Source organism: Danio rerio, chromosome 1 (genome assembly GCF_049306965.1).
Source record: "Danio rerio strain Tuebingen ecotype United States chromosome 1, GRCz12tu, whole genome shotgun sequence".
Classification (NCBI taxonomy): Eukaryota; Metazoa; Chordata; class Actinopteri; order Cypriniformes; family Danionidae; genus Danio; species Danio rerio.
Window position 1 is genome coordinate 62,337,501 of NC_133176.1, and position 20,081 is coordinate 62,357,581.

Genomic DNA, 20,081 nt, shown 5'->3' on the forward strand with positions numbered 1-20,081 from the left:
CTGAGAGCTGATCAATGCATTAGTGAGAAATCGTTACGCTCTCTGCATTCGGGTGTTTTGGTAGAAACGACAGAATTTCTGATCTTTCGCAATCTGAGTGATTCCTAAACGTGCAAAACAAGATTGGATTGCACCAAATGGACTTTGAATCTGATGTGGAGTATTTACCACAGCGTTTGTCTGATCCACGACTGCAGAAAACACACGGTGAGTTGCTGGTTTCATCTCCAGCGTTTACATTAGTCTTTCTGCATGTTACACTGAAGAACTAATGCAAAGAGACGGTTTAATTGAAGATTTATTTCATCAGGAGCTGTTATCTTCTGTGATCTGAGGAGGAGAGATGGAGAAGACGGCAGTAAGTTTCCCTCATATTGTTTGTTTTTTAGAGATTTAACTGCATTTCTCATTTTCAGTTTTATTTAATCAAACTTTTTTTTTTCTCCAGATCATCTTGTCAGCTTTTCTCCCAGTTATATTGTGCTGTGATTGCAGTCATAGTGTAGACAAACCGTTCGACTGTTCTGACATCTACAAATCAGGACAAAATCTGAGTGGGATTTACTCCATCTATCCAGCCGGAGACTTTCCAGTCTGGGTTTACTGTCAGATGGTCTCAGAAGGGAAAGATGAAGACAAAGGAGGATGGACGGTACGAGTGTGACTTTAGAAACACTCAGGACTGAAAATATACTTGAGTACAATCAGTTGCCAGAATATTTGGTGCATGTAGAGGAAGAGTATGAGTTATAAACTAGGCTAAGTACACTGCAAATGAGTTCTCACTTATGAGCCTTTGTCTTGTTTGTAGTCCACATATTTAAAAATACTTAAATGAAGAAGCGTGTTTTGACAAGATATAAATATTGTCTTGACTTAAGAAATAATGAGTCAAAATTAAGCAAGTTTTTTAATATAATAAGCAAAATAATCTGACTGAGGTAATCTAAATAATGTAAAATAAAAAAAAGATGATTCTGCTTCCCCCATTGGCAGATTATTTGGCTTATTTTAATGAAAAGCGCACAGAATTATGATATATTTCTTAAATCAAGACAAGATTTTTTGCATGTCTAGGAAATGCTTCTTGATTTAAGAGTTATTTAGATATTTGATTATAAACGAGACTAAAACTCTAGGTAAGAACTCATTTGCAGTGCACTTTGAGTAGTTTAGAACAGATACTTTTACTCGCACTAAACTTGCAGCATACAAGTAAAAAAACCTTTCTAAAAGCAGTGCCAGTAAGTTAAAAAACAAAATTGTGCAACATTTCTTTTATTTGCTGTGTTACTCAAATTTACACATTTTTTAACCTTGAGAGCCTTTGATATCTGTTATTTTATATAAAGGAAACACTGAGAGATACAAAGAGAATCTGGAGTTTACTTTTAAAACCTGCTGGATCATATTTGCAAGTCAAAACAAATGGTTGAAAATAAATGCTAAATCGTCCTGTTGTTTGACGGCTAAAAGGTGAACTTTGCCCTGGATAATGCAATGAGTGTCCAGCAGGTGGCGCCATAGCCCAAACTCCTGCAGCACTGACGGAATACATTTAATTCATGTGAGAAAACATGAGATTCTGTAATGCATTTAGTGATCAGTCAAGGTCCTTTGCTGATTAACAGTCCCTCACTTGCTGAGTGTAATGATTTTTTGTCTTGGACACTTTTAATTAGGAATGTCCCAATCAGGATTTTTGCCCTCGAGTCTGAGTCATTTGATTTTGAGTATCTACCAATACTGAAACCCCATCCGATACTTCTATAACACATAAAAAAAGAATAAAGAGCAAAGAAACAGATCCAGGATGTTCCTTATTTTTTATTTAATTGACCATATTTTAAGGTTTGTTTAACAACAAACAGCACTTCTGTGAGGGAGCTTGACCAATCAAGTTATAAATAACATCAATTCTTCACTTCTGGACTGTAGTGCAAAGGTAAATTTATTTAAAAAAATCTAATATAAAAACAATAAGCACCTCAGCTTAAAATACCCAGCAGGTCAAGTTTACATATCTCAGTTTGCTAAGGCAGTGTTGACTTTATAGTAACTCCAGACCGCAGACAAACTCACACTTTCCTCTTCAAGCTGCTTCCATGTTCTACTTTGCCGGCATTTACCCAACAGCATCTCTGCAACAAAGTGATGTCATGTCGCATGTGTTGCTGTATCTGTGTGAAGTCAAGAAAGAGTTATGTATATATATATATATATACATACAGTTGAAGTCATTTTCCCAATGATGTTGGACAGATTGAGGAAATGTTCACAGTATGTCTGATAATATTTGTTCTTCTGGAGAAAGTCTGATTTGTTTTATTTCTGCTAGAATAAAAGCAGTTTTTAATTGTTTAAACACCATTTTAAGCTCAATATTATTCGCCCCTTTCAGCGATATATTTCTGATAGTCTACAGAACAAACCATCATTATACAATGACTTGCCTAATTACCCTAACTTTACCCTAATTACCCTAGTGAAGCCTTTAAATGTGACTTTAAGCTGTATAGAAGTGTCTTGAAGAATATCTAGTCTAATATTATTTACTGTCATCATGACAAAGAGAAAATAAATCAGTTATTAGAGATGAGTTATTAACACTGTTATGATTAGAGATGTGTTGAGGAAATCTGCTCTCCGCTAACAGAAATTGGGGGCTAATAATTCCGACTTCAACTGTGTATATATATATATAAATTAGAGTCCTGATTGAAGGAAACGTCCGATTCCGATCCAGTCTGAAACTGCGTGATCTGGATATCCCCACTTTTAATGTTTCACACTGCACCAGTTCTAATTTTATCTGATTTATAATGTCTTGAAGACGTAGTGAGTGCAGGTTGAAGGAAAATAGCTCAGTAATAATACTGATGCTGCACCTTTAATGTTCTCAAGTAAAAGTACACATTTTTAAACTACTTAGTAAAGTGTAAACACATTATATATAAACCCATCACAGGTGATTCAGAGGAGGATGGACGGCAGTGTGAATTTCTATCGGCCGTGGAGAGACTACAAGAGAGGATTCGGGAAAGTGGAGGGAGAATACTGGCTGGGTGAGATCTGACATCCGTCTGTGTGAGTGTTTAGGTCCAGTGACTGGTTCAACACGTTCTTCGTGTGTGTGTGTGTGTGTGTGTGTGTGAACAGGGTTGGAGAACCTCTACCAGCTGACACGGCACAAGAAGTTCATGCTGAGAGTGGATCTGGAGGACTTTGAAGGAAGGAGAGGTTTCGCTCAGTACTCGTCCTTCTCTGTGGGTTGTGAATGTGAAGGATATAAACTGCAGGTTTCTGGATTCACTGATGGAGGAGCAGGTACAACACTTTCATTCACACTCATGATAACTCATTTCTGTGGAGTTGTTGTCCTCAGTGATCTTATCGTGTTCTTTCAGGTGATTGTTTATCTGGCCATAATGACCTGAAATTCTCCACCTTTGACAAAGACCAGGACACTCATGAAAAGAGCTGCGCCAAAGAGTATCTCGGGGGATTTTGGTATGGATCCTGTCATAATACAAACCCCAACGGTGTGTATTTATGGGGAGAAGATCCCACTCATTACGCCATTGGTGTCTGCTGGTCAACCTGGAAGAATTATGCAGTCAGTATGAAAACCTTCAGCATGAAGATCAAACGCGTGTCTTAGAAAAATACTGTGCATCTAAAGGAGAACGTCAGACTTTTCACCTCGGTTTGGAATATTTTAAGTTATGTGTGATGATGATGATGATGATGATGATGCTGCAGTTGGTGTCCTGCATCAGAACTTTTCTTTGATTACAGTGTTTCCTCACACAGTGAATGCAGACACTGAGATTTACAGGATTCTGTCCTGACGTCTGAAAAAATGTTCAGCTTCAGTTCAGTCATGTTGTGCCTACAATGAAAACACAATACTGTATCTATGCTACAAACGCAGATATTTGAAGACTGTAAGCTGGTGAAGTGTGCTGTGGTTTCCACAAGGAGGCGCCATACACACGGTGTCCTGGTGTTAAATGTGTGTTCTGTAGACAGCGGAGAAGCCAAAGCTGAGAGACAGTTTGCTACTTGGGACTTTTCTAGAGCCTTTGTGTGGGATGCTTTTGAGCCTCCCTGTCATTTGTCATCGCTTACATAAACTATTCATAATAAATAAATAAATGGATTTTTCATAATGTACTATAAAGACAAGTCGAGCTCTCTTGTCATTCACTATGTGTGGACATACAGTGCAATGAAATACATGTCTCGCAGGACCATGGTGTGACATAATTAAACATAATCATAAATATATGCACGTATCATGTCTGAGACCCCCAACAAACTGCTTGTGAAAGAGTTGAATTGACTTTCTCTTCATGAGGTTCCTTGAACAGCAGTGAGAGTGTAAAACAATCAGAATCCAGTGCATTAAATGAGCATAAGTGTTCAGTCAGTTGATCAAGCCTAAAACGAGATGGAAAGATGTTTAACTGTGTCTTGAGGAGCCGCGAGCGAACACTGAAAACTCAGAAAATACTGTGGTAAAGTAAATGATCATATTGAAGACAACTGGTGAGGCACTATGCACCTTAATGCAGTGATTCTTGTCTGGCTTGAGATCTACTTTATACTGTGGCTTAACCAGGACTCGAAGATCTTAAATACGGCGAGTTTACAATGTCAAGACAGTACACCAGAAGCATCAGCGGGGTCTTAGCGCAAATTAAAAGTCTGTGTGCATATAACTCATTGCTGTTTGTGTTTGTGCCACTCATAAACTGATCTCTGATCATTCATATCACTAACCGCCAGCTTTCAAATGCGCTAAAATGAAGGAGTTGATGATAGAAGTGTGTGTGTTTACAATCTTTATTTTCATTTTCCTGTTCTTTAGATGAACAATTAATCTGTGCAAGTTATTCCACTAAATAGCTGTCTGGTTAATCTTCAGTCTGAGCATCTGCGTTTGTATTGGCTCATCCTCTGTTGACGTCTGTTTGACATTTGACATTTGACTGTTTGTCTATTTGACAGCCACAATATTCATAGCCACGCCTCTCTTACCATTAGTTGGCCATGAGGGAATGATGTGCAAAAAGAAAGCCCCTCCCCCTGCTCAATATATTCAATATAGTTTGAAAATAAATTCCTGCAGTAGTGTCTGGATGCAGCCCTGATAATGCAAGCTGAGAAATCTGAGAGATGCAATGTCAGACACAATGCACTCAGTGAAGCGAGTGATGTCACTCTGAGGGGCGGAGTTAAGAGTGCGCATTAAAAAGCATTGCACGCTGCTCAGATTGCAACTGCACCAGGTCTACATCCAGACACATCCTCTGGGTTTTTGAGGATTCCCCTAAAAAGGTTTTGACACAGAGCACGAGACTCAGCATCAGCTATTTAAAGGAGCGTTTGAGTTATTTCCAGCTGAACACACACGGTGAGTGACTTATTCTGTAGAGCGAGATTATACGAAGAAATAACCTGCAACAATAAGAAGGTGTGAGTGAAGCTCTTTTACATCTCTTGTAGATAAACTGAGCTGTTGAGGAGAGAGTGAGAAGATGGCAGTAAGTTCTGTGGCTGTTTTATTCCTTGTGACGATCACATTTACACACGCCATTTTGTCTCGTATTGGTGATTTCTTTCTTCATGACTTTAGATCGTGCTGTTCTTGGCGACGCTTCTCTCTGCTGCTTTGGCCAGTGACTGTACATCCATGCCCTTCGACTGTTCTGACATCTACAAATCAGGAGAAACTCTCAGTGGGGTTTACACCATCTATCCAGCCGGGGAAACTCCAGTCTGGGTTTACTGTCAGATGCTCTCAGATGGGAAAGATGAAGAGAACGGAGGATGGACGGTACGAGTGTGACTTTAGATAATCAAACACTCAGGGGGTTGAGGAGTGGATCTTGTTCATTGAAAGAAAATTGTAAAGATGCTACGACCACTCACATGTAAAATCAAAATCAATAAAAAACTTAATCACAAAAAAAGAACACACACGATGAATAACACATTATATATAAACCCATTACAGGTGATTCAGAGGAGGATGGACGGCAGTGTGAATTTCTATCGGCCGTGGAGAGACTACAAGAGAGGATTCGGGAATGTGGAGGGAGAATACTGGCTGGGTGAGATCTGACATCCGTCTGTGAGTGTTCATGTCCAGGGTTTGGTTCAACATGTTCTTTGTGTGTGTGTTTGTGTGTGTGTGTGTGTGTGTTTGTGTGTGTGAACAGGACTAGAGAACCTCTACCAGCTGACACGACACAAGAAGTTCATGCTGAGAGTGGATCTGGAGGACTTTGAAGGAAGGAGAGGTTTCGCTCAGTACTCGTCCTTCTCTGTGGGTTGTGAATGTGAAGGATATAAACTGCAGGTGTCTGGATTCACTGATGGAGGAGCAGGTACAACACTTTCATTATTTAAAACTCATTTCTGTTGAGATGTTGTCCTCAGTGATCTTCTTCTCTCAGGCGACTCTTTATCTCCCCATAATGGAATGAAGTTCTCCACCTTTGACAAAGACCAAGACACATATGAAAAGAACTGTGCTAAAGAGTTTCTCGGGGGATTTTGGTACTCATCCTGTCACAATACGAACCCCAACGCTGTGTATTTATGGGAAGAAGATGTAACTCATCATGCCATTGGTGTGTCTTGGTACAGCTGGAAAGGGACTCACGCTGTCAGTATGAAAACCATCAGCATGAAGATCAAACAAGTGCCTTAGAAACATGATAGAGCTTTTGAAAGGGAAACATCTTCAGGCGTATCTGAAATGTCATGTCTTTGAAATGTATAACTGTTGGTGTAATGATGTGATTTTTCACTCAAAGCTTCAATAAACTCCTGTAGTAAATGCAGACTTGTGCAAATTTAAGAGATTCTGTCTTGCCGTTCTTTAAAACAATATAAACGTCTCCAGCATCCGGCAGATATACTCCTTGTGGAACATCAGAAAAGTCTCTAGAATAACTAAGACCTCATAACAATGGTTCATGAATAGGCAGTGTTCACCATGATGCACAGATGAGTGGTGATGCTGGAAATGTCAAAAATCAACATCAAAAGTACATAACACCTTAAAAATCAACAACAAACATACATAACACCTTTGCTAATTGCATGGCATAATTTGTGCACAGTACAAGAATTGTTAATGAGTACTGCACTTTTCTGACAGTGTTTTCTCAAAGATAACACCAAACCAGAAAGGAAGAGCTTGTAAAGATGGTTGTTGCTCAAAGGCATACAGCTCCCACTGAGAGTTAATGAGAATTAATATTTACCCATCATATTGTTTTATTAACATCTACCCTAAATCTAACCCTCACAGTAAATTAAATACAGTAATTATTATACTGTGTCACAAAATGCTGAAGCATCTGAAGCTTAGACTTTACTATTAAACGCAAACAGATGGGCTATTAACTAAATAACTTTAAGGGTTATTATTTAACTGACTTTTCGGACTGAAAAGAGGTTAATGCTGGCACAAACAAAACAGATGATTAAACTGAGCAGAAAGTCCAGAACTGTGTTTGCTGGACAGGAGTGAGCAGTTCTGTCCAGTGGTTGTGCATTACTATTGTGGACTCTACAGTGTTGCGTTCTTCTCATGTACTCTGTTGACTTTTTCAGTGAGAGTTTCAGTGTCTAATTTTGGGGATATTTTACCTGTATATCTGACTTAAGCATTGTTTTTCAGATAAACAAGTAAACTTGGCTTGTTTTTTTAAATATCTGCAAACATATGATGGTATTTTTAATAGAGTCAAAAACATACAGCTCCTTTAATGATTTCATACGAAACACTATTAGTGTTTATGGAGAGAGATTATCAGTTTATGAGCAGATGAGCTGAATTCCTTATTTACTTTTTCAGATGTCCACTGTGGAGACGAACACATGCACACTGACACAGAAATGCCTTTCATTGCTGGAGTTTATTGACGATTATTATTGATTCATTTCAGATTTAGTGAGTTTAAAGTGACCCAAAATAGAAGAAAACAATGATTGATTTACTACACAGTTTACTACGTTTCATCACTGACAGAGAAAGGGAAACCCTTGAACCTTGATGTCATCGTTGTGTTGTTAGTTTCTTCAAACATCTAAGGCACATGCTTTATCTTCATGGTGATGGATTTCATACCAATCCCATAATTGTTCTTCCAGCCGTACCAAACGTTTCCAATGGCAAAAATGGTGGCATCTTCTCCCCACAAGTACACACCATTGGGGTTTGCATGGTGACAGTTATCGTACCAAAAGGCCCCAAGATAAAGTCTGGCGCAGCTCTTGTCAAAGTTGTCTTGGTCCTTGTCAAAGGTGCTGAACTTCATTCCATTGTGGTAGGTCATTGAGTCGCCTGCAGAGAAGAAGAACATCATTGAGGACAGGGGCATAGCAACCAGGGGGGAGAGTGGGATATATGTCCCCTTACACTGCAAAAAATGCTTTTCTTGTTTAGATTTTTTGTCTTGTTAGTCTAAATATCTAAAATTTATTATATCAAGTAGCATTTTTTAGACAAGCAAAACATATTGCCTTGTTTTGAGAAATAATATGCCAATAATAAGTGAGTTTTTCCTTAAAACAAGCAAAATAATCTGCCAATGGGGTGAGCAAAATAATCTTGTTTTTTCTTTTGACGTAAGATTATTTTGCTCACCCCATTGGCAGATTATTTTGCTTGTTTTAAGGAAAAACTGACTTATTATTGGCACATTATTTCTCAAAACAAGACAATATGTTTTGCTTGTTTAGAAAATTCTTCTTGATTTAGGCATTTTTAGATATTTGGACTAGAAACAGGACAAAAGTAAGAAAATCTTTTTTTGCAGTGTACTTTTAGAGACAGACCATTTACATAACAGGTGATTAATGCTCAAATGTAAAAATTAGGATCTCATTCAGCTGTCCTCCCCACTTTCAAAATGTCCGCTACGCCCCTGATTGAGGACATCATGTGTATGTTTACTCAACTGTGAATGAAATGGGAATGAAAGTGTTGTACCTGCTCCTCCATCAGTGAATCCAGAAACCTGGAGCTGATATCCATCAGTTTCACAACCCACAGAGAAGGACGAGTACTGAGCGAAACCTTTCCTTCCTTCAAAGTCCTCCAGATCCACTCTCAGCATGTGATCCTTGTGGCGTGTCAGCTGGTAGAGGTTCTCCAGCCCTGTTCACACACACACACACACACACACGTGAAGAACATTTTAAATCAAACATTGGACATTGACAGCCGAACAAACTCACCCAGCCAGTATTCTCCCTCCAAATTCCCGAATCCTCTCTTGTAGTCTCTCCACGGCCGATAGAAATTCACACTGCCGTCCATCCTCCTCTGAATCACCTGTGATGGGTTTATATATAATGTGTTATTCATTGTGTGTATTCAGATGAGTGTTTGATTAATAGTCACACTCGTACCGTCCATCCTCCGTTCTCTTCATCTTTCCCATCTGAAACCATCTGACAGTAAACCCAGACTGGAGCATCCCCGGCTGGATGAATGGTGTAAACCCCACTGAGAGTTTCTCCTGCTTTATTAAGCTCAGAACAGTCGACAGGCGAGTCTTCATCCTCACTGCATCCGTTCACCAGAACAATCGAGAGAAGAGCCACCAAAAACACCATCGACTACACAGGAGAGGAATAGATGAGCGCCATGGAAGATGCAGAAAACAGCAATATAGAGTTCACTGATGAACTTACTGTCATCATCATCTCTGCTCAGTTGATCACAGCTGAACTCAGTATTATCTGGATGAAAACACCAAAACTGTTCACATAATCTGCTTTGACATTATTTCCTTAAACATTGTGCAAGTAGCAGTAACTCACCGTTTGTGCTGTTCAATCAAACTAACACACTCTTTATATCTGCCAGAAACTCTGGCTCCTCCTGTTACTGTACATGTTTGCTTTAGACAGACACATTTTGTATGCAAATTACAATCTGTTATGCTTTAGGCATGTTGAATATGCAGCGACAGTCTGATTGTGCACAGATGCACTTTCCATATTTAGGCTCAATTGTCAATTCAAATTTAGCATTGATGTGGGATTTCATCAATGTTCCCTGTGTTGTTTGATTGCTTTAAGTACATTGCTTGCACTTATTGTCATCTCATTGTTGTTATTCTCAAATGGAAGTTTTGCCTTTTTTTTTTTGGATTAGTGTTGCTGAAACTTTAACCAGCAACAAATTGCCTTTAAATACCAAACCATGGATCTAATTGAAATGTCACACCCTGTGTTTGTAATTGCCATCATAATATTGTAGGTGTTTGTTTAAGTTAGAGAGAAAAATCATGGCAAAAGAATCCAGCTGTAATTAGGAAAGGCTGACTCTTTATTAGTGGAAAAACCATATACGGTAACTTCATTGACATTGATCACAATAGTCTACAGAACAAACCACTGTTATACAATGACTTTCCTAATTACCCTAACTTTACCCTAATTACCCTAGTGAAGTCTTTATAGTAATTAGAGATGAGTTATTAACACTATTATGATTAGAAATGATCTGGAGAAATCTGCTCTCCGTTAAACAGAAATTGGGCAAAAAATAAACAAGCAGCCTAATAATTCAGGGGGGCTAATAATTCTGACTTCAACTGTATATGCTTTATGTCATAAAAGTTGTCTTATAATATCACCCAGTAACACTGCAGGATTTTCCCAATGAGGATTTCTGTGAGTGTCTTAGGGTCTAAAGGGTTAATGCAGGGATTCTCAACCGGTGGGCCTCAGCAATACTGCAGGTGGTGCTCGAGACTTCAAATTAACTCTCAATATTATAGTATGATTTTTAGATTTCATTATTAATAGGCTATATTAAAATGATCAAAGTAATGCACTTTCTCCTGCTCTCTAATTTTCTACTTCATACTCGGAGCAAATATCGCCTCATGATCATGTCGGCAACTAGGCTAGTAAACGCAAGTCAGTTCATTCACAAACTACTGTATGCGTGGACTGAAAGTGAAGGTCTCTCTTTGTGTATTTTGGTGTGAAATATATCCACATAGTTGGCCAAATTAATGTACTATGAGTGTTTTATAACAGACTCGTGCCCAAACAGGAGGATCTAGCAAGGCTCAATGGTGTTTCTGTCATGAATGTAAAATAAACCTGCATATGAGCTTCAGATGCGCTCTGCGCACTGCAGTCAGCGATCTCCCAATAATATCCAGCTGCAAACTCAACCACCATCAGATCCACACACTTCAACAGATTTACGGTGTTTTCCTGTATTTTACTTTCGTCTGTATATTCATGAATAGTACATATTCAGTCAGTCCAGTTTAATGTAGAAGCTGGTCTTTTGTAATCTCCCTGTTGACCTGTGGTGCTCTTTGAATCTGTGTATGTTTTTTTATATTTATATAGTTATATAAACTATATATTATTATATAATATATAATATCTTTTATATAGTTTTAGTTTTACATGCAATTAAATTTAAATAAAATTCGACATTTTCTTTTAGAAGAAAATATATATAAATGAGCATTTCTTACAAACACTTTAGAGAAAATGTCTGGTGGGCCTTCAAAAATGACCAGAGAAGAAGTGGGCTCTGAAGTGAAAAAGGTTGGGTTAATGGACAGAATGCCGTCTTTCAAAAAAACAACAATATATTGGACTACGTTTCTGCATTTATGTAAAGATATTATTTGTATACATTAGAGCTGATATTTTAATTAAATTAAATTCTTATTAAAAACTTTATGAAAAAGTCATTAAAATAAAATGATTAAAAACTTGTCCTAAACAGAATCACTGTAATACAGCCAGTCGAACACAATGCAATTTTGTAAAATGTACAAAACAAATCCATTGAAATTAAATTTATTAAGTCATACTTTACATCCAAGCCATTTGTAATCTTTAAAAACACACAGGACTGCTGAGAGGATATACAAGCGCTTATTATTCCCCTTACAGCACATCCTGGACAAACACAGACTTATCTTACAATCAGTAATCAAACAAAACGGTTTAAATGTTTTGATCAAATGTTTAATTGTGATGTTTGTCTCATCCTGAATGATCAGGTGATTGCTATCCATTATTCTCAGAAACTTTTTCAGTTTCTTCAAGTCTATTGGATCAAGAGTACATTTACATATGCTTTAAACAAATTTAAAACAAGAAGAGACTAAAGAGCTACCCAAAAATGATTCACTTTAAACCAATCCAACCAAAAAACAAGGTGGTTTATCAAGCCCACTCACCTGTGTGAAGCACACTTCATAAATGCAGAGTTCATTTTTTTAAGAGCATGTCTGGTGCAGGGTGATGCAGTAAGTAGTGCTGTTCAGGGTAGTTCAAGCCTCAGCTGGGTCAGTTGGTGTTTCTGTGTGGAGTTTGCATGTTCTCCTCGTGTTGGTGTGGGTTTTCTCCGGTTTCCCCCACAGTCCAAACACATGCGCTATAAGGGAATGCTGCATAAAACATATGCTAGTTAAGTTGGTGGTTCCATTAATAAATGGATTAAGCTGAAAAGAAAATTATTGAATGTCTGGTGGAAATGTGCAAGTGTTAGTTTAAGTGTTACAGAGATGTTATTTTTACCGATGGTTTGTAAAGCTCACTCACCTGTGCGAGGCACACTTAGTCTGGGGTTGTCATGTGGTGAGGTGGGGAGAGGTGAGGGTGTCCTGGTTTTATTTACTGTGTTCAGGTGCTCTCGGAAGAGATGGGGTTTTACTTGTGGTATGAAGCGTTCCAGTGAATCTGCAGTCCATGTGGGAATGGGAAGATCAGTCCACCAGCGAGGAACAGTAAATGAAAAGGTTTTGGAAAGTAAGTGTCGGAGCCCTGAATTAGAAGTATAGTAATGTATTTAGCTTATTTTATTTTATTATTTTTTGGCCTGCTTTTTGCCAGCTGTTGTGCTGCCACCTATGGGGCCATACTAATCACTGCACTGTAGGAGAGCCAATATCAGCTGAACCTAATCAGCAAGAAGCATGCCAGTGGGGAGAGACACAGTTTTCAAACGCTCAGTTGGAGGACATTGAGAAATCATTGTAAGATGTTTGTTTTGGAAGCAAGAAAACGGATCAAAATTCAAGCAATTATTCTGCGTCTAAAAACATTACCTGCTTAAATCAACAAGGAATTCGCTGTAACAAGTTTGAAAACTTTCTCGATGATGGAAAATTTGGATGGAATATTGGCTTGCTTTCCATTACAGACTGGAAGATGACAAAATATCTGTGAGTACAAAGATTTAATTACTGGCAAAATGGATGAATCACGAGACTGTTGCTTTGACAGAGAAAGACTCTTTAACAAAGCTTATTGGAGCACGTAAAGGGAAATTGGGGGCATGTACCTGCAAAATGAATGAAATAACATCAAGACAATCTGAAACTGTGATGTTAATGAAGTAAAGCGCCTTCTGACCACATTTCTTAATACTCTTGAAGAGTTTGAACAAGCTAATGATTCAGTGCAACTTTTGCAGCCGGTAGAAGAAAGAAAGGTGGAACAAGAATATTGGTTTAAGCCAAAAATTGATTGTTTTAAACGATTTATTGATGAGATAAATGTTTGGATTGCTCAAACTCTAAAGGAAGTGAGTTATAGCCTCTCTGCGATGAAACTACAATGCAATAGAGGCTCCTGGAGGGGGTGTACACCTTCAAACTGTTGATCAATTTCAGATCTTTGATGCTTGCTTACAGGACAGCCACTGGCACTGCATCCTCTTACCCCCTCCCTCTCCTAAAGGTCTACACCCCCTCCAGGAGCAGGAGGTTAGAGAGGGTGCAGTGCCAGTGGCTGTCCAGTTAGCAAGCATCAAAGATCTGAAATTGATCCAAGCCTCGACCAGTAACCAATGCAGAGGGATAAAGAGAGGAGTTACATGGGCTTTCACTGAAGAGCAGACGAGCTGCAGCGTTCTGGAGCATCTGTAGAGGAATAACGGTGCGAGATGGGAGTCCAGCCATCAAATGACAAGAGCTTGGATGTTGTACAGTATGATCTGTTTAGAAGGGTCTGATTTATCTGGTGTTGAAGAGTGCAGACCTAGATGACGGAGTTGGGTTAGCAGTGTGCTCATTAAAGGACAACTGATCATCCAGGATCACTCTAAGATTCCTGGAATCACATGGGCTATTAGTAATGACTTCAGTTGGATTGAGAAATCATGTTGAATGTGTGGAGTTGCAGGAAAGATGAGAAGTTCAGTTTTTGCCAGGTTAGACAGCAGGTGATGGTCTTTCATCCATGCTGAGATATTCTCCAGGCAGTGTGAGATCCTTGCAGCTACCGTTGGGTCATCAGGATGAAAGACAGAGCTGTGTGTCGTAGACATAACAATGATAAGAGAAACCATGTGATTGGATGATGATTCCCAGCGGTGTGGTGTAAATAGAAAATAGAAGGGGAACAAGAACAGATCCCTGAGCCAGATCACCCTGCAGCCCAAGACCGGTTACTCACTGAAGCTAAGCAGGGCTGAGCCTGGTCAGTACCTGGATGGGAGACTACTAGGGAACACTAGGTTGCTGTTGGAAGTGGTGTTAGAGAGGCCAGCAGGGGGCGCTCAACCGGTGGTCTGTGTGAGTCCTAATGCCCCAGTATAGTGAAGGGGACACTACACTGTCAGTGAGCGCCGTCTTTCGGATGAGACGTTAAACTGAGGTCCTGACTCTCTGTGGTCATTAAAAATCCCATGGCACTTCTCGTGAAAGAGCAGGGGTGTAACCCCGGTGTCCTGGCCAAAGTCCCTCTATCTGCCCTTACGATTATGGCCTCCCAATCATCCCGATCCACTGAATTGGCTCTATCACTGTCTCTCCACTCCACCAATAGCTGGTGTGTGGTGAGCGCACTGGCGCCGTTGTCCTGTGGCAGCCGTCGCATCATCCAAGTGGAGCTGCACACTGGTGGTGGTGTGGAGAGACCCCCCCTCATGATTGGGAAGCGCTTTGGGTGTATGACCATACACAATAAATGCGCTATATAAACACACATTACATTAGATCCCTGAGGTAATCCACTGGCCAGCTGATGAGCTGTGGATTGCTCTCCTCTCCAGACAACTCTGAATGAACCGCCAGTGAGGTGAGACTCCAACTAGTAGAGCGGGGTTTCAGTGATGCCCATCGAGGAGAGGGTGCGAGAGTAGAATCTGCTGATTCACTATATCAAAAGCAGCAGAAAGCTCCAGTAAAAGCAGATGGTTGATTGCAAACCTGCTTTGGCAATCTGCCGAGCTTCAGTGACCGAGAGTAATGCAGTCTCAGTGGAATGAACACGTCTGAAGCCTGACTGGTTTGCATCCAGCAGGTTGTTGTGGGCTAAAAATGTGGAAATTTGGTCTGTAATTTTCCATTTTTGAGCTGTCACAATCACATGATGGATTTTGGTTACTCAGGCCTGCCTGAAAGTGTTTGGGAATGTGCCATTATTGTGGAGTGAAGTGTTAATGATGTGTGTTTGGGTTGAGGAAATGTCCTGCCGGATGTGTGAAGAGATTGGGTCCAGTGGGCAGGTTGTGGGATGGGCAGAGACCCTAGTAGCAAAGAATTCTGGCCCAGATTTGGCATAAAGCTGGGACATCAGGCATTCATCCGGCACTGGCATACAGCATGTGGGCCAACCATGGCCTGGGTTTGGCAGAGGTGGCACCGTCTATAATGCGGCACACAAGATTTGGGCCAGATGTAAAACGTAGTATTTGGCCCAGATTTTAAAAATTGATTGTGGGCCACGTGAGTTTGGCCAGTCTTGACCCACATTTAAAATACATAAAAATAATTTTTAATTAAATAAATCAATTCTACCAATCAGGTCACTGAGAAAAAACAAGGCCCATAGTGTGCCTAAAGCGCAACGCTTCATAGGTTTATTAATTTCATTGCAATCGTGACACACCAACCTTACTGGCCCAGTTCAGGCCCAGTTATGAGTTATTAACTTGGCTGAGACTTGGCCCAGAAATGGTCTGTGTTTGGCCCTTGTCTGGAAGCCAGATTTGGTCCAGTCATGTACCGTAATTCACAGCGGCATGTGGGCCAAGCAAAACCTGATTGTGTGGGCCAGAGCTGGGCCAGAAAAGTTTTGCTATGTGGGGAGGAGAAGTTTGGATGCTGCGTCCTCCTTAAGAAGGGAGAAGCCAGAGAGTGAATTTTCTTCAGAGGGTGTTGTTAGATGGAGATTTGGGATGGACGTGGTGTGAAACAGACAAGTGTTTTTCGTGTAATAAAGGAGGTCAAATCCTCAGCTGATAGGGAGCTGGTGGAGGACCACAGGGTATTAAACATCCTGAATAATAACTGGGTGTAAATGCAATGAAGAAAAACAAGTTCTAATTCAACAATGATGTTATCTTACATGGTAAATATCACACCTCAACAATGCACAAGAGGATGATTGTTCATATAATCGTACCTTATGCCAGAACTCACCGGATCTATAATTGAGCCAAAGCTGTAAAAATACACAGACAAACCAAGATTATAACACCACTGAAGGATGTAAAATATTAGTTCAGTCTCAGTTTGCCAGCAAGACTGAGTTAAAACAAACAGCGTGAACTACCTTTTATTTATCTTTGAGTTGGTTGAACACATGATGCTTGTGGACATATTCATGCTGAATTAATCTTATGTTGTAGATTTATGCTTGAATGTGTCGGGAATTCACAGGGAACCTCACTGCATCTGAAAGCTTTTGCAGTGTTTGTCAGATCTGTGTTTCAATGCCGTCCTTTTAATAGTCTTTTTTGAGGGATGTAGACAAAAACAATGGTCTCAGCGTACTTCCTGTTTTGCATTTTTAATTTCTATAGCCTTCAGGAATCCATAAGAGCCACATGTTAATCAATAATGTTATGAGAGCTGCTTTAATATGAAGTTAGGATTGAATTTCCTCTTGTTACTGTTGTGAAATAGTTTGATAACGAGCAGGAAATCTTCATGGGCCGATGATATCACCACACTGAAATGGTCTGAACATTTGACAGACTTAATAATCCTATATACTGTAGACTGGAGTGAATTTCCAAGAAATGTATGTAGAGCAATGGTTCTCAAAGTGGGGGTCGGGACCCCCCGAGGGGTCGCAGGACAATGGAAGGGGGTCTCCTGGTGATTTCCAAAAATCTATTTATTTTTATTAAACCATAAGAATTACCATATTTTATCCATAACCTACTGAAGAGAAAAAATAGTCGTTTATACCATATATAGTTACTATAGTAGCTTATAGTTACTACTTCTATTGGATTGCAACCCCTGGGGTAATTACATTATATTAAAGACAGCAATAGCGTCAGATGCAGCAGATTTCATAACACCTGGTTAAACTTTGTGACCCATTTACAGCTCTTATACATTAAAAAAATTAAAAGAATAATAGACTTGGGTCCTTTGGTGTGTGTGCGCCATTGCATGCAAAATTTCTGTATTTATAACCACCTCAGAGGATATTGAGGGTCGCGAGTCACTGGCATTGACATTTTGGGGGTCGCGGCCTGAAAAGTTTGGGAACCCCTGCCGTAGAGTACTCCAAATCTGTGTAGAAACATCTCCAAGATGATCCAGAGAAAATATCTCACAGCATGGTAATTGATAGAGACTTTTTTCTTTGTCATTGTGATTGAGTGAAGATTTTATGCAATAAGCATTATTTAGTCAGCATACAGTTACAACACGAAAAATAATCATTTAGTAAAGTACTTTATACTGATGTACAGTTTAAAATGGTGTAATTGTAGATTGCATTGGTGTTTATTTTGAATTGTTCTCACTCTACTTTAAATGTTTTTGGGTAGTTGGGTTGTGTGTTTTGTGTGTGTCTATATGATTTATAATTTCATTTTGATATTTTAGTTATTTTTAATAGTTTTTAAATAATAATGACATCTATTACTTTGGCAACTATTTAAAACAAGCCACTGATAATTACAATTTCCTCAGCATTGAATGTGTTTTTTAAGAATGTAAAGCAGCCAGTAGCTTAAACAAAATAGAAAGGTGTGATAATACAGAGTGCCTCTATAGAGCCAGGTGTGTATTTCTGTATGAACAACAAGAAGCTGTTCTGACAGCACCCTCTGTTGGTCAAAACACATAGTGAAGGAGCACATTTCAGACAAAAAAATGGTAATGCCTTAAAATTTTGAAGATAAATCAAACAAACTTTACAAGTAATTTCAAAATACTCAAAGTTAAGGCAACTTAACCGATTGCAACAAACCATTTACTGTAAGTTCAAAAACTAATCCCAATGAGTGCTGTGAACTTAATCCAATTGAGTGAATGAAGCACAATTTGAGCACCCGAGTAAAACCCGATAAATGAAGTGAATCCCAACCAACTGAGTACTGTAAAAGCCAATAAATTAAGGCAACTCAAACCATTTGAGGAAACCGATTGCAATAAACCATTTGAGTTAAAAACTAATCTATATGAGTACTGTGAACTTACTCTATATGAGTGAATGAAGCACAATTTGAGCACCCGAGTAAAACCCGATAAATGAAGAGAATCCCAACCAACTGAGTACTGTAAAAGCTAATAAGTTAAGGGAACTCAAACCATTTGAGGAAACCGATTGCAATAAACAATTTGAGTTAAAAAAAAGCTAATCTATATGAGTACTGTGAACTTACTCTATTTAAGCTGAAGTATTTAATTAACTCATTACCTTCAACACTGAGCTCAAAACTCTTTTCAAACGAGTAGAATTAACTGTAGTAAAATTTAAGTTCACTACACTCATTTCATGTAATAATGTTGACGGTTGGGTTTTACAGTGTGCATTAAGTAAACTAGACTTAGAGTAACCAAAATCAAAATTTACTTTACGTTTCATATGTATAGTAGAGTGGCTTGTATAAATAATGTGTCTGTGCACTTCATTATTGAGTAAAAATTCATTTGCCCTCATAAAAATTAATAAAACACCACAACCTTCCCTTTTATTTTATAATTTATTTATTTAAACTACTTTTTTTCACTTCTGGTTACATGGCATTCCTTTGGAGCAGAGCTATCAGTATTTCTAGAGTGGGGCTGTAAGTGTGTGTCTCATTTCTACTCGTTCAATCATCCAATCTCCCTTCATTTTGTTCGCAATGCCTGTCTCTCAACAATTCAGTCAGTTCCCAAAGAAGGAAATCTGGTTCCGCCCTGCCGTTTAAAATGGATGTATCTGAACTTCTTTTAAGATTAACACTTTAAATAAAATAAAATTACTTCACTTCAGTCTTCATCATCAGCAGAGGTTTTTATCAGTGAGAGCATCTGTCATCTCAGTCACTTCTGCACTGCACAGTGTTGAGATACTGACTAGTGATCATGTACATGTCATGCAAGAGTATGTTGGCAAATCGTCCAGAACATCAGAATGGATCCTGTGTTTCTTTCGGTCAACTGGTGAATGGACCCGTCTCATTCCCAGGTTTATGCCCAAAATCATGCACAAGTTCAGGTTAAAAGTTAATACTCAATGATGTAAATGATGAATGCTCAGGGTTACCAGCTCACACCAGACACTTTAAAGTGACCTAGCTTTCTGTTGGCAAACCCAAACAACCTGCAAGACTAACCTGAACCAAGTGAATGTAAATTCATTATTATAACGTCAGTCCAGTAGCAAGTATGACAGTTCGTCCTCTAGTCTGAAAGAGTCAGTGATCCTGGACATGCTACAGACCTTTTAACATGCACACCCAACCCCACCCCTAACCCTACTCCAACCCCACGGCTGTTTGCCCACCCACACTCATCACAGCGCCCAATCCGACTAATCATATCTTGAGCTCTGTGTTGGCAGTCACAATGTGTAGTGGCACTTTCTGAGCAGTGCACATCAGGGTACGGTGAAGAGTGTGCAAATCTGTGAACAGAATGCCGGACCTACCTTGTGCACTTGACATAGAAGTATAAATTGGTCTGAAGTTTTTCAGAGAGAGGCATGTTGAAGAAAGTAATGTGGCTGATTGTCAAAGTGCAGTTCCTGATGGTTAGGCTTGATCGTGAGGACCTCATGGTTGCCGATGTCATACTGCTCTAGTTCCTCCTCACTAGAGTGTTTTTTAG

At 39.3% G+C, this 20,081-nt stretch overlaps 3 protein-coding genes across 8 annotated transcripts; 2 read left to right on the top strand and 1 right to left on the bottom strand.

Moving 5' to 3' along the window:
* Positions 1-182: 182 nt before the first annotated feature.
* mfap4.5 (microfibril associated protein 4, tandem duplicate 5) lies at positions 183-4,722 on the top strand. 2 transcript variants are annotated; one of them, NM_001328078.1, is made up of 6 exons: positions 183-207; positions 311-358; positions 449-652; positions 2,969-3,065; positions 3,160-3,327; positions 3,408-4,334. In NM_001328078.1, the coding sequence occupies exons 2-6, from the start codon at positions 344-346 to the stop codon at positions 3,659-3,661; spliced, it is 738 nt and encodes a 245-aa protein (NP_001315007.1). In that variant the 5' UTR covers positions 183-207; positions 311-343; the 3' UTR covers positions 3,662-4,334. The 2 variants fall into 2 exon arrangements, with proteins under 2 accessions (NP_001315007.1, XP_073789422.1); XM_073933321.1 differs by having other exon boundaries at positions 194-358; positions 3,408-4,722.
* On the top strand, positions 3,408-6,871 carry mfap4.3 (microfibril associated protein 4, tandem duplicate 3). 4 transcript variants are annotated; one of them, XM_017357219.4, is made up of 6 exons: positions 3,408-5,419; positions 5,512-5,549; positions 5,642-5,842; positions 6,023-6,119; positions 6,228-6,395; positions 6,465-6,871. In XM_017357219.4, exons 2-6 carry the CDS (start codon positions 5,544-5,546, stop codon positions 6,719-6,721), a joined length of 729 nt encoding a protein of 242 aa, XP_017212708.1. In that variant the 5' UTR covers positions 3,408-5,419; positions 5,512-5,543; the 3' UTR covers positions 6,722-6,871. The 4 variants fall into 4 exon arrangements, with proteins under 4 accessions (XP_017212708.1, XP_073765013.1, XP_001339903.1 ...); XM_073908912.1 differs by having other exon boundaries at positions 5,089-5,419; positions 6,497-6,871; XM_001339867.7 differs by having other exon boundaries at positions 5,409-5,549.
* Positions 6,872-7,918: 1,047 nt separating this feature from the next.
* mfap4.12 (microfibril associated protein 4, tandem duplicate 12) lies at positions 7,919-20,028 on the bottom strand. Of its 2 annotated transcripts, none has more exons than XM_001339801.9 (6): positions 19,903-20,028; positions 9,721-9,768; positions 9,436-9,645; positions 9,262-9,358; positions 9,014-9,181; positions 7,919-8,365 (listed from the first exon to the last, which is right to left on the bottom strand). In XM_001339801.9, the coding sequence occupies exons 2-6, from the start codon at positions 9,730-9,732 to the stop codon at positions 8,109-8,111; spliced, it is 744 nt and encodes a 247-aa protein (XP_001339837.3). In that variant the 5' UTR covers positions 9,733-9,768; positions 19,903-20,028; the 3' UTR covers positions 7,919-8,108. The 2 variants fall into 2 exon arrangements, with proteins under 2 accessions (XP_001339837.3, XP_073764889.1); XM_073908788.1 differs by lacking the exon at positions 19,903-20,028 and adding an exon at positions 9,850-9,929.
* Positions 20,029-20,081: the final 53 nt, after the last annotated feature.